This window comes from Zonotrichia leucophrys, chromosome 2, assembly GCF_028769735.1.
Source record: "Zonotrichia leucophrys gambelii isolate GWCS_2022_RI chromosome 2, RI_Zleu_2.0, whole genome shotgun sequence".
NCBI lineage: Eukaryota > Metazoa > Chordata > Aves > Passeriformes > Passerellidae > Zonotrichia > Zonotrichia leucophrys.
The window spans coordinates 147,979,427-147,992,829 of NC_088171.1; the positions used below are offsets into that span (position 1 = coordinate 147,979,427).

A 13,403-nucleotide genomic window follows, 5' to 3' on the forward strand; every position below is an offset into this window, starting at 1 on the left:
GAAAATTTAAAGCATTCAGTCCAGAGGTGAGGAAACAGATGGTACTGGGAGGTTTTTATTGGAGATGAGGATGGAATCTGTAGAGCTATGGTTCCACTCTTTGACAGAGCCCATTTGTGGTTTGTCAGTGATTAAGAGCTCCCATCTTCCTCCTCTACCTCTGAGAAGGATGCTCTTGTACAGGCATCACAGGAGTTAGTGATGAAGGACCAATCACAGTGACAGCACTGCTGGAAAGCACACTCTGTTTTTACCTGTTCACCTTTTTCTCCTACTTCCCCAGTCATGCCACGGTCTCCTTTAGCACCCTGGTAATAAAACAAGAGCCAATGAAAGTCAATGAGATTCAGTGTTGTGACAGCTTTTTGACCTCTCTCATAAAGCACTTGGACATTCAAGAATAAAACTCAAGAATCAGGACTGAGCCCTCTTAGTCCTCCTCTTAAATCCTTCTCTAGACTTTCACTACCAGTGCTGGAGCCAGGAATATATGTGGAAAATGGCCTCTGAGCAGAGCCAGCATAGCTGGTTTTTAATGTTTTATTATCATAGGCATAAAGAGGAATTGCGCATTCTTAAAGACCAGGCAGGTTATTAGGCACTTCACTAAATCACATTTGATAAAGAATCATCTGGCCCAACAAAGGTGCCCACACCCTTCAGCATTTTTAAGGTGCAGCCAGAAAATTCATAACCAGAAACTGCTCCCCTCTTTCTGTTCTAGAGACACAGGCAGAGACAGCTGACTTAAATGTGCATGTGTGCATTACCAGTGCTCACAGTGAGATTAGACAGTGAAAATTGCTGAGGTAAAGGTGAGCAAGGTGTGAACAATGCACAGAGCAATAATGAATTGCTGGCCATGGAAATAATACACTGGTTTGCTACATGAGAGCTAGGAGACAAAGGGGAGAAAGAGGGTTGCAATTTATTAATAAAAGAGCTCAAATTCATATGGCCAGAAGGAATGAAGCTGTTCATGAGCAAAGATCTGCAATTCTACTGCTCTTCTTTCAGAGCAGGACCTAATAGCTTGGTAAGGACAATACACCACAGAGTCAAAAGTGCAGAGCAATTTGGGTCTTCCACTGCAAGGATCCTCCTAAGATATGCAGAAAAGAGTCACAAAGACTGACCTTGTGTTTGCTCCTTCCCAGGGGTCTTCAAATGCTTCTTTTTTTTTTTTTTTTTTTGAGAACTGTTTTTATTGAATTCAAGTTAAAATACCTATCAGTTACTTGATTTGACTTTATGCACATGTACAGTTTGAAATGTATCCTGTTATTTTATCTAACTATGCATTTTTCTGCTTAAATCTCTGCTTCCTTATGAAATATAAGAAAGTAGCAGAGAGATGGCCAGGTATGTCTCAGATTGCTTGGCATTTCTGCCAGTTATTGGCTTTATGGGTTACTAATTCTCTTGTAAATTTTATCCTGGAACATACTTTCATTTTGATCAACTCTATTTACTTTTGAGATTGTGCTGCTCTCCCCACCATATTTTTAATTGCAAGATCTGAAATTAATTAATGAAACTCTATTAGCTTGTCCTGCATGCTAACAAGTGCAAATACAAAGATGTTAAAATAGCAGGAGCTATTTTAGACAGTAAGTCGGTAGTGAAAGGATGTCTGAAGGAAACTGTGGCCAACCATTAAATCACCTTACCTCTCCCTCATTGATTTGTTTTGATTTATTTAACATTACGCAGCTGTAAAGGTTTTAACTGTGGCCAGGCACTGGCATTGTGAGCAGACTTGTGGCAGCCCTCTTTATGAGAAATGCTTTAAATATGACATTATTGGAATACTTCAAACAACAGAAGTTTTATTTCACCTATGTCCTAGACCATGAAGCAGCACCATATAGCTAAAAGTTTTTCCTGTATTATGTTTCAGGAAATACTTGGAGTTGTTGGGTAAGACCACCAGGGCAGATGGTGTATTTGGAGCCCAGGAGCTCATTGCAGCCTTAAGTGGTTCCAGGACATAAGATTCAAAAAGGAGAGGGACAGGCATGGTGGCTACTGCTGAGGCTTTAATTTCTTGCTCACCTAATTTGAGTTGAAACTTACTCTCAAGTCTATCCATCAATGTAATGAAATTCAACAACAAGAATCAGGCCCTTTAGATGTGGCTGCCTGTCTGTGTGTGAACAAAGGGATGGTAGAAGACACTATTAAAGTGAGACAATCCCTCATGCTATGGGCAAGGACACCTTCTACTAAACCAAGCTGTTCAAAACCCCATCCGACTTGGTCTTTAACACTTCCAGAGATGGGGCATTCCCAACTTCTTTGGGTAACCTGCTCCCAAAATAGTTAGTGTGACTAATTAGTCACAAATAAGCTTTCATCAGACAAGTGAAGAAAACCAACTAACCTTTGGGCCATCGAGCCCAGGTGGGCCTGGAGGACCTCTGGGACCAGCAATCCCCTGCAATGCACAAGAGGTAGAGGTAAACACCAGTTTAGTTCATTGACTCCACGGGCCTCTAAAAAGAATTCACCAGGTTGTTGATGAAAAAAAAATTAATCTTATTGAGAAACCATCAACCATATTAACAGAAAAACAAGGTCCCAGCAGATGCAGGCATGGTGACTCCTTCAGCTCTCTTACCGTTTTCCCATCCTGGCCATCTCTCCCTGGTGGTCCTCGGAGACCTTTATCCCCTTTGAAACCTGGGATGCCTGGCAGTCCTGGAGGCCCAGGAGGGCACTCACTGCACACATCCTGGGAGAGAACATGGGAAAACACGTCAGCAATAGGCTGCAGACACTTAGCAGACCCTGTGGACACCCGCTATGAATGCAGCACTGTGCTGCTGATGTAATTCTTAAACCTTTGCTGTTTTACCTCAGGATTGGGGTGAATTTGCCTTAAAGAACCAATGAGGGCAGTGTGAAGCAGAGTGAGGGTCAGCAGCTGAGCTCACACCTGCTCCCATGGGAAGAAGTTTCCTATCAGTTCTAGGTCCTAACTGGTAACCCAGTATCAGGAAACCAAGGAAAAGTTTCTCCTGATAGGGAGGTCAGGAAAACTAGAAAGACTATCAAGAAAAACCTTGGCTTGAATCTACAACACCACTAGAAGCCTCTGTCTGCTCCAGGCTGAAAGATCTGTGTTACTGCTTAGAGGGCAGGTTTCTAGGGAAAAATCAGGTGCAACACAATGCCAGAAAGGGTTCTGCAGGAGAAATTATTCAGCAGCCACCTTGGCTAAGGACAACTCATCCAATGGAGTTTGTGAATGTCACAGTGTCCTGGCCAAATTTTATCAGGGAGAATCACTACCTCCCTCCTTCCAAACATCTTTGAAGCATGGTCTCAGCAGTCTTTACATTCCAGCTATCCTCAGGAAATTGAATCCATCTGTGACATTTCCATTTCAAAGGCAGACTCCCATCAGTAAAGGGGGAATCCTGCCCATAAGAGCATATTACAAAACAGATCATCAGGTGGAGAGCCAGGAGCCCCTGCTACAACACCCAACTCTGTCAATAATCTGTTGCAAAACTGTGGAGTAAATTGTCCTGAGTCTCAGTGCCTACATCCACATTTATCTACTTACAATGTAAGTGCTTGAGAAACACCCATAACAGCAGAGCCCTAATTTCACCTGGGATTTCAAGGTGCTGCTTTCTGTACCAAGTGTGGAGTGAAAAAATACCAAGCAGAAAAAATGCACAAATGTGTTTAACCATAATAGAAGCAAAGGAAGGAAATGAAAGAACATCAAAGTGACAATCCTGTACCCAAGAATGAGTCTCTTGCTCTTGTCCAGATCAGAAGTCCCAAGCAACACTTTACAGTAAAACCTCCAGAACAATACTAGGGTCCACAAAACAAAGACAACTCTGGAGTGAAGAGTAATTTCACAGCAGCCATCTTAAAAGGGCCCTCTGGTTAATGAGGTTGGTAAGAGAAGGTAATTTTTTAGTTTATTTCAATCAATAACAAAAGATTTCTTGCCAGGTTTAAGACAGCTTAAAAAACTCACAACTCAGCCCATGTAAATCTATAGAGATTTTTCAGTCAACACCTATCAAAGACTGACTAATTTCTCACAAAATTCTCTACATGGAGTGTAAAGGCAGACAGATTATCACTTTTGAATCACAAGTACTTCTGGGGTTAATTACCTGCATCCTTTTAGATTCACAATGCAAACTAAATTTGCACTCACAATTACCTAAAATTACTCCAGTCACTGTTGAAGTTGTATGTGAAAAAATCCAGCATTTTATTAAAATGGTTTCCATTTTCTGGTTTAGATAATGTAACTTGATAACGCTTATCTCTCCTTGGAATGCATGCCTCAAGAAGAGCTGAGAAAGCCTTAGAGATGTTACAGAGAACTTTTTAGATCATTTCACTGCTGGGGAAGGGATTTTCATCTCCACTGTGAGCTCGTGTCCCAATACCAGAGCAAGCAGGAGACTTGTCATTCTTGAGCTTTGAAGAGTGTTTAAAGACACCTTTTGCGCTTGTAGTTCAGACACTCTCACTGAATCAAACAGAGACATAAACTCTCACATTCATTAAAAGTTGATTACCTTTACCAGGAGATTTATGTCCTCTGGAGTAAGCATGGGTGGCGAACCCTGTGGAATGAGAAATTCATTATTTCAGGCAATTTTAAGAGGCATCAAGACATAAGAATTTTTCCTGAACATGTTCTTGGATTCTCACTGGTTTTCTTCATCCTGTCTAGGATTCACTGGGCCAAACTTGTACTTCCCACCCTACCCTAGCAATGCTTTTCACTGGGACCTGAGATGAGTTCTTGCTGAGGGTACTGTAGAGTGGTGCTAAGGAAGTGGAATTTTAAATTTTGGCTTTTATGTACATGCAGAATATCCAGTTGTTCCCATTCCAAAGCCTTCACTAAACCTTTAGTGGGTTTTAGTCTTTTTCCTACTGCTCTGCTGGGAAAAACAACAGTGGAAAAGCACCCAAGTGCACTTCTGAGGAAACTGAGTTAAAAGGAAGATGTAATACAGAAGTGAAGTTACATACAGGTTTTCCAGGAGGTCCTCTTTCCCCTGGATTTCCAGGTACACCCTACAGATCAAGAAAAAGAAAAATATTGTGAAATTATTGTACAACAACCCCGTGGTTGCTCTTGCACTCTGCTGACTGATCTGGACTAGCACACATTTCACTTTCTTCTGCTAACCAGCACTATTCCTTGCATGAGACAGACAGCAAACTTCTCCAAATATCTGCAACTTGAACATCCTCTCAAACCTTTGCGAAATTCATTTGAGTCACACAGAGACTGGAATTGCTTTAGCTTGTCTTCTGGTGATAGGAAACACTGTGAACTTTACTGATGTGAAGGATGAAGATTTAAATCTCTGTAGGGACCTTTCAACAAGCAAAATCAATTTGTTTGTTTGGTTGATTGGTTGGTTTTTTGTTTGCTGAGGTGTAGTGGTATCCATTTTCTTGAGATGAAGGCATAGAAGTTATCAGCATCCTCAGTATTTTATGTTCAGAAAGGCAGGATTAGGAAAAGGGACAACCTTCACCCCTCAGCGTGCATCTCTAACATGTCGTTTACAAGGAATTAAGTTTGCTAAAAAAAAAAAACCAAAACCAAGTCTAAAAATTTTTGTAAAACATTTGCATAAAGGCATGCTCACTTGGGAAACCAAATATTTTGAACAAGACAGTTGGCCACGGCTCAGATGGTGACAATAATCTGCATTGTGAGGATCCTTGCAGTTTTAAGGATGCTTGGAGACATTTCCCCAAACCATTTTCTGCTGAATTCCTGTATCCACCTGGTCCATCACCCTGTATCATCACTTAAGCAAGTGCATGTTCTATTCATACTGAGCACCTCAAAGAGCATACAAAATTTACCACATACAAAAGCTGTCCTACCTGATCTTTTTTTTTTTCTAAAGGAACAGTTTCTACTGATCACCAAAAAAGATCTTACTGTGTTCAGCTTTGTTGATTCTGTTGAAGCCCCACATGGGGTTTTCTCTCTGATGGTTCCAGATTTGCCACCCAGGATGTTCATATAGTCATAGAAGGGTTTGGGTTGGAAGGGACCTTCAAGACCATCTCATTCCAACCCCCTGCCATGGGCAGGGACACCTTCCACTAGACCAGGTTGCTCTAAGTCCCATCCAACCTGGCCTTGAACACTTCCAGGGATGGAGAAGCCAAAGCTTTCTGGGCAACCTGTGCCATTGTTTCACCAACCTCACAGTAAAGAACTTCTTCCATATATCTAATTTGAACCTACTTTCTTCCAGTTTGAAGCCATTATCCCTTTTACTGCCACTCCCCTTGTGTGGCAAGAAAAAGGTTGAAAGTGGAAGACCTGATGAGAAGAGCTGTTTTCAATAAAGATGACCTTGCAGCTGGAGGATGCTAAGAATATTCAGTGTGTAAAATTTCACATGTTGTGCTTTCTTTGGGTTGTTTTCTGTCTGTCCTGAAAAGTGGAAGTTTTATAGAAGATAACAAAATGCTGTAAAATACTTAAAAGGCATTCCTCACAGGCTGGGGCTTGCCTGCTGGGAGAGAGAGAGATAAGGAGCTTGGAGGTTACCCTGAGCACTTTTTGCCCCTGCTAAGATGGAATAAACTTAGTAGTGCATGTGTCGTCATTCTGCCAGAGTGGTAATGGAATAAATCTATTCTTTACACAGGTCTGGATTTTGGCTGTCTTGGTTACCTATAGCTCTCACACTTGGTCAAAAATCCCTCTCCATCTTTCTTCAAGGCTCCCTTCAGGTACTGGAAGACCACAAATAGGTCACCCTGAAGCCTTCACTTTTCCAGGCTCAACAATCCCAATTCTCTCCACCTTTCCTTGTAAGAGAGTTGCTCTATCCCTTCACTTGCCTTGGTGGCCTCCTCTAGACTCTCTAACAGTTCCTCGTCCTTCCTGTGCTGTGAGACCCCAGAGCTGGACACAGCACTGCAGGTGGGGTCTCATCAGAATGGAGTAGAGAGGCAAAATCCCCTCCCTTGACCTCTTGGCCATGCTGGTTTTGATACAGCCCAGGACTTGATTGGCTTTTTGGGCTGCATCAACATCTGGATGCTGATCAAGGTACAGGTGGCATTCAACCAGTCTAGGCTCAGCAGGAGCTACTCTTTGAGACTATCTAGTTGTTTCCACATGGAAAGTTCCTTTAAAATTTGGTCAAATGCTTAGCCAGGAAGGGCACTGGGTGTTCTTTCTGCCACCTTGTCTCAGGTTATTCCACTTTGCCAATCAGTTCCTTGCATTATTTACACAGACAACCAGATGGGGATTAATGACCAAAGAGCACTGTGTGTCATGATAAACCACAATTGTAGCTACAGGGCAAACTTGAATTTCATCCTGAGTCTCACTTAGTACTTAAATCCTGTGTGTCTTGCCAGAGGAGAGAAAAAATGGGAAAATATATCAATTGTCTTTTTCTATGTCCACATTAAATGCTTCTGGATGAGCAAAAACCTTTCAATTACCTTGTCATTCTAAGAGACAAAAATTAAACACTCACTGAAATGGACCTAAAGTTGAGCTGAAGTAGTCCTGAAGTTCATGGATGAACTCTTGTTTCCTGAGCAACTAAACCCTCCGCAGGTGAGAACAAAGAGAAGACAAGGTCTGAAGAAGATGTTTAGCTCACATTTCTTCCCAGAAGTCCTTCTGGGGAATTGAGTAAATATAAGTAATCATTTTAGTCATTTATAGCCTTCCTTCTTCCACAGAATTTCAAGGTGAATCCAGAGAACTGTGCACTGTTCCCCAAGTCCCTTCTCTTTCACAGATGCTGTCAGGTCATACTTTTGGCATCTTCTCCACTGTGTTCTCAGCCACCTCTGCAAATGGGAAGGGGGATGGCTAAATAACAATTACACAGATCTTATATTCCCAGACCTACTTTGTTCAGGAAGACTCACCCAGAACTTGCTCTAAAAAGTGTGATGCAAAGCAAAAACTTGAGCCATGAGAATAATCCTGGATCAGAAAGCAAGACAGTAAAACAGTTCAGAAATGTCTTTCATGCTGACTAGTAGCACAGCTATAAATATATGCCATAGGGCTCACTGACAGCCTTCTGCTTTGGGATCTGAAATATGAACATGGCACTAGCGGTGTAATCTGAGTATTTAAAGATCTTTAAAAAAAAGAATATAGGAAAAGACTTCTTAGTTATGTGAAAAGACATGCAAGGAGAGAGTGAATAAAATGGAAATCCTTGGAAAGGATTAAGCACAGCTATCATGTCCACATGGTATCAGAGTGCCTTGAGACAAAAAGGGATGAACCCATTTTCTTGCATGCTGTATGATGTGGAGCTGGTGATGTCTCTAAAAGGGTGGAAATGAGACAGAAAAAGAGATTAAGCTCTGTGCCATGGCTGACAAATCTGAAAAAAACCCTGAATCCCCAGGAAAAGTTCTCCAGAAAAAGTGAAAGGTACAAGATTGCAACCAGAGAATGTCCATTGAAGAATGATTTTGTGAGCCAAACTGAACAAAACAGATGTGGATGATTGCACTTCAGCATGGTGCATTATCAGAGAACAGGCCAATGGAAGCAGAGTCAAAAGTAGAGGAAGTATTGCTGGTCTGTAGAGGTCTGGAGTTAGAAAAGGCTGACAAAAACAGACAAGCTGCAAATATAGAATTACAAACTGTGCTGTATTGTAACGGACCTGCAAAAAATCAAGTCCAGCTCCTGATCTTGCACAGGACAATCCCAAGAATCACATCATGTGCCTGAGAGCGCTGTCCAAATGCTTCTTGAACTCTGTTAGTCTTGGTGCTGTGACCACTTGCTTGGGGATCCTGTTCCAGTGTCTGGACACTATCTGGATGAAGAATCTTTTCCTAATATCCAACATAAACCTCCCCTGATGCAGCTTCACATTGCTCAGAGCAGAATGAAAATGTTAGAATGAAGACATGGAAGTTACAACTACATCTGACAAGCTAATAGGGGAGGGAACTGGAAAAGAGAAAGCCAGAAAATTCAGAGAAAAGCAAATGAGTCTGACCAAAAAACTGCATGGCACAGAAACACGATGTGGGAAAATGCACAGATCCAAGTAATAAACCAGTGTTGGAAAACTCAAAAAGTTTGAACACTTTCAGAAGATTGCAGCCAAGAGTGGCTGGCACAAAGCAGAATATCTAGTGAGTGGTACAGCACACCAGTACAGGGAAAAGATGTCAGCCACGAGGAGGTGTGATGCACAGTATCCAGAGCATCAGTCTGCAAAATCTGACACACAGGAATGGTCTTTAAATGGGAACTGATGGAAACTGTGCTGCTGATAATGCTAAAAAACAATATTTAGCTTAGTTGATTGGCAAATGGTGCTAATTATGCCAAAGTTGTGGGTTTGATCCCCTCATGGCCCATTCACTCCAGACTTGGACTCGATGAGCCTTGTGGGTTCCTTCCAATACAGAATATTCTGAATTAAATGCTGGTGCAGTTAACAGGCAAAATCCTATGATGGGGAAAAGGATGCTCAGGTCAACGGTGCATGTGAAAATACTTAAAGAAACTCTGTAAGGAAACATAAGTGTATAGGGGAAATGTGTCAGTCACACAGGCATATGGTGGGATAGTTCTATTACAAGACTGAAAATTGAACTTGAAATGCAATATCTTAAATCAGTTACATGCCACAGCAATAAAGAGACAATAGGTGGGTTAATAAGTGTACCCTGGTTTGGGGTGTAAGTAAAACAAACACAAAGGCTCCCTGGAACTGTCCTTCTAACAGGATGGGGAAATCAACCTCAGAACAGCAAACTCTGCTTTTCAAATCCACTGGCAGTAATTTATGCATCCACAAAGGTTCTGCAATTATGAAAGCAAATGCAGGGGGGCGATGAACTTCTCAGTAATTCTGGAACTTAGTTACCATAAATAATTAACCTAATTAAAAAGTGATTAATTCAGTGTTTATGTTAATTCAAATTATCATAATCAAAATACAGAAAGATCCTATTAAACAGGTGCCCTCACTGTTAATAGGAGGATAACAGAATATCTCATTCAGATTGTTTCCTAATCTAAGGACGCTAAATAGGTGTGTTGAACAGAAACATTTTATCTCCCAGCAGACAGGCAGGGGAGAACAGATCATTCCCAACACATGAAGTGTGTAAGAGTGGCTGCCCAGAGAGTGTCTGCTCATTTAGGGGTATCTGGTCAAGAATCTTTTTGAATTCAACAAAGGAAGAGAAGAAGAAAGTCATAAATTAGAATGTCAAGGACACAAACTTGACCAAAAAAAAGGATGGCAATGATGGGAAGCAAACCTGGACATTCACGCAAATTGATCAAGGCATGTGGAAATATGAGGAGGCTTATTGCAGCAAGGTTACCACATCCAGGACCTTATCAACTGGGAAATTAAGGGAAAAGGAGGAAATCAGAAACTAAATTTTCCAAGAGAGGCAGACCTAAGAAGAAGCAGATCTTGTCACTGGCAGTAACTGATGGGCCATCAAAAACCACAGACTGCACTTGCTGGGAGAGCAATCTGGACCTTGCAAGTGATCAGATTGTGAACTGAGTGACATGAACTGGGAGGGCAGAGGGACTGATAGAGCTGGGGAGATGCATGAGGGGCTGTGCAGGGGGAGAGAGAGGAACAAACAAACACGGGGTAAACACAAGAGTATAAAAGGGGCTGGTAAACCAGAGCTGGCTGAGCACTTGTTTGGCTAAGACCTGCACCTGCTCACTGTGGCTTGTCCTGTCCTTTTACATTTTCTAATAAACCTTTTCATGGAATCATGGGATGGTTTGGGTTGGAAGAGACATAAAATCCCATCTCATTCCAAGCCCCTGCCATGGGCAGGACACTTTCCACAGGACCAGGTTTCTCCAAGCCCCATCCAACTTGGCCTTGAGCACTTACAGGGATGGGGCAGCCACAGCTTCTCTGGGCATTCTGCTCCAGTGCTTCACTACATGCACAGTTAAGAATTTCCTCCATATATCAAATTTAATCAGGCAGGAGGGACCTGCTCTGCAGAGCTGGAGGAGACAGCACTGCATATAACATCACTGAACATGGAGAAATACTTTTTTGTAATTCTCAGACTAGGAGATTGGCCAACTTCTCCAACAGAAGGTACTTAAGGCTACACTATTTTAATGCTTGATACAGGAATACTGGCAGACATGTGATTTAGATTTTTTTTTTTCCAAAAGCAAGAGAAAGTAATTTTTTTAAGTGACTGAGGTCCTTAAGGTAGGCACAATGTGTAGTAGTTCTGTTATGGAAGAAGTTAGTCATATTATTAGGGAAAAAAGACCTAAAAAAAGCACACTTTTCAGGCTTTAAGAATTAGAGCTTTGGTTAATCAGAAAACAAATGCAAATTTAAAGACAAGAAAATTGTATATATGCAAGAAGACAACATGCCCCAGCTTTGTCACAGAAAAAGATAATTCATAGGGATTTATGGCCATAATGAACTCTAGAAGACAAAGAAATAGCAAGGCTTTTTCTAAGAGGAACAGAACAAGGCCAAAACAGCACAATTGTACTGCAAAACTAGGCAAGTATTTTCAAAACCTAAATTTTAATAAAAAAAGACACTGCCCTGAGAATTCTTGATATTAGACTAAGTAACCAACAGATGTTTCCAAAGGCGACTTTGGGCCATCCTAAAAAAATATGACACATGCTTTTAGGGGACCAGAAAAAATTTTGAAGGTAGTCATGTAAAAAGCTCCAATTTATTCGCCAGTGGGGGAGAATTTTGGCCAAATATATTGCAAAAACAATATTGACTCTTTCATGTCCCCAAATGCAGTTGTAAATCTGATTTGCTATATCAGAGAATGCAACTGATAGCAGGCACTTCCACAAGCATCTGATGAGTTTGCAACTGGAAAAATAATTCAGAGAGTAACTTGATGTATGTAAATGTGATTTAAAAGAATTTTCTAGTCTCAGGAAAAAAACATGGAATACATTTGCAAAGGCCACAGCAAAGTACAAGACACTGAGGCAAGTCATTCAGGCAATTGACACTGCATGGCTTGGGAGTTGCACAGCAAATTCATATTAGCAATTCAAATTGGAGCTTTCCTATCCAATGATATCCTGTTTGAACACAGCAGAGTACAAAAATGGACATGTTTCAGAGGATACAGGAACACTGCATTGGCACACAAGAGCACAGAAGCAGAACAAAAAGTTCCTTATGCTAGTTAAATAAAGATAGAGATCAGGGAACTGCAAATGCATGATCTTGTCAAAATAGGTTATCCCTGCTGACACACCAAGAAATGTTGGAATGTGCCCTGTACCCCCAATTATGCCTCCTGCAACACAGACAGAATGGTTTAACAAGTGATCACACAATGCAGAAAGGTTCTAAAAGACATATTGACTGCAATTAAAGCAGTGTGTGTAATAGAAAATGTGTTTTATAAGTAGCCTGAGGAATGTTTGTGTTTGGATTAATTTTCTGCAGGGAAAAGAAAAATGTAAAGACCTCAGTGCTGCATCTCCAAGAGTTGACCAGCCAATGCTGATCAGAGCAGAGCCAGAAAGAGACTCCAAAAAGCTGCCTCAGGCAATCTCCTCACACAGTTCAGCTCTAACAAACCCATCTATCTTATCTCCTGTTCAAAACATCTTCATTAAAAATTTCAAACATCTGAGGCAATGGGATGAGGGGACAGGCAGGATCTAGGGACAGGCAGCAGGACACAATCAATCCCAAATCTCTGGCTGCTCAGGGACACAAGGGACCATTTCAGCTATCATGGGCTCTGGAGGAAAACCCTGGCTCAATCATTGGTCTTGGGACAAAGAATAGAGTCAGAGAATCTTGGAACGGTTTGGGTTGGAAGGGACCATAAAGATCATCCAGTTCATGTGCTATAGGCAGGGTGTGAGAGCTTAAATGAGCTCCAGCTGCAGGCAGGCCTGGAGACCCTTTGGTTTTGGTTACAATGCATTATAGACTTTTCTTTGCTGAGCATCTTAATGCAGTAGAACCAATCTATACCTTAACTTTATCTATTGCCTATCATAACTACTATAATTACCATATTCACATTACTGTTATCCAATCACTAAAAGCTAGTACATTACAGTTTAAGCTAGAAGTTGTTTTTCAGTTTTCTTGCAGTGGAAAATTCTGAGACCTTTTTTCTGTTTGCAACATTTACTGACTTGTTTTCCTGTGCTATCTTTCTGCTTGGTAAAAACATCTTGCTGTTTGAGGTGGGTTTATCCTTTGCCCTAAGTCATAAAAACCCCTTCTAACTAACACACCCTTTGCCTCTTACTTATCTAGTAAAACTGGCTCAGCAAATCTTTTCTTCTATATCAAAACTTGCTTCCATCTCTATTCCTGCATCAGACTCTACATTCAAAAATCTTTCTGCTAAGCACA

The 13,403-nt window shown here is 41.3% G+C and overlaps 1 protein-coding gene across 1 annotated transcript in view; it reads right to left on the reverse strand.

The window, feature by feature from the left end:
• The window catches only part of LOC135443415 (collagen alpha-1(XXII) chain-like), a 43,949-nt gene that overhangs the window by 29,124 nt on the left and 1,422 nt on the right, over positions 1-13,403 (reverse strand). Inside the window, exons 3-7 of the mRNA XM_064703630.1 lie at positions 5,020-5,064; positions 4,557-4,604; positions 2,621-2,734; positions 2,384-2,437; positions 255-308 (exon numbers count right to left, since the gene is read on the reverse strand). Of these exons, the coding sequence (XP_064559700.1) occupies positions 255-308; positions 2,384-2,437; positions 2,621-2,734; positions 4,557-4,592 (258 nt within the window). The 5' untranslated portion in view covers positions 4,593-4,604; positions 5,020-5,064. The remainder of the gene's footprint in view (positions 1-254; positions 309-2,383; positions 2,438-2,620; positions 2,735-4,556; positions 4,605-5,019; positions 5,065-13,403) is intronic.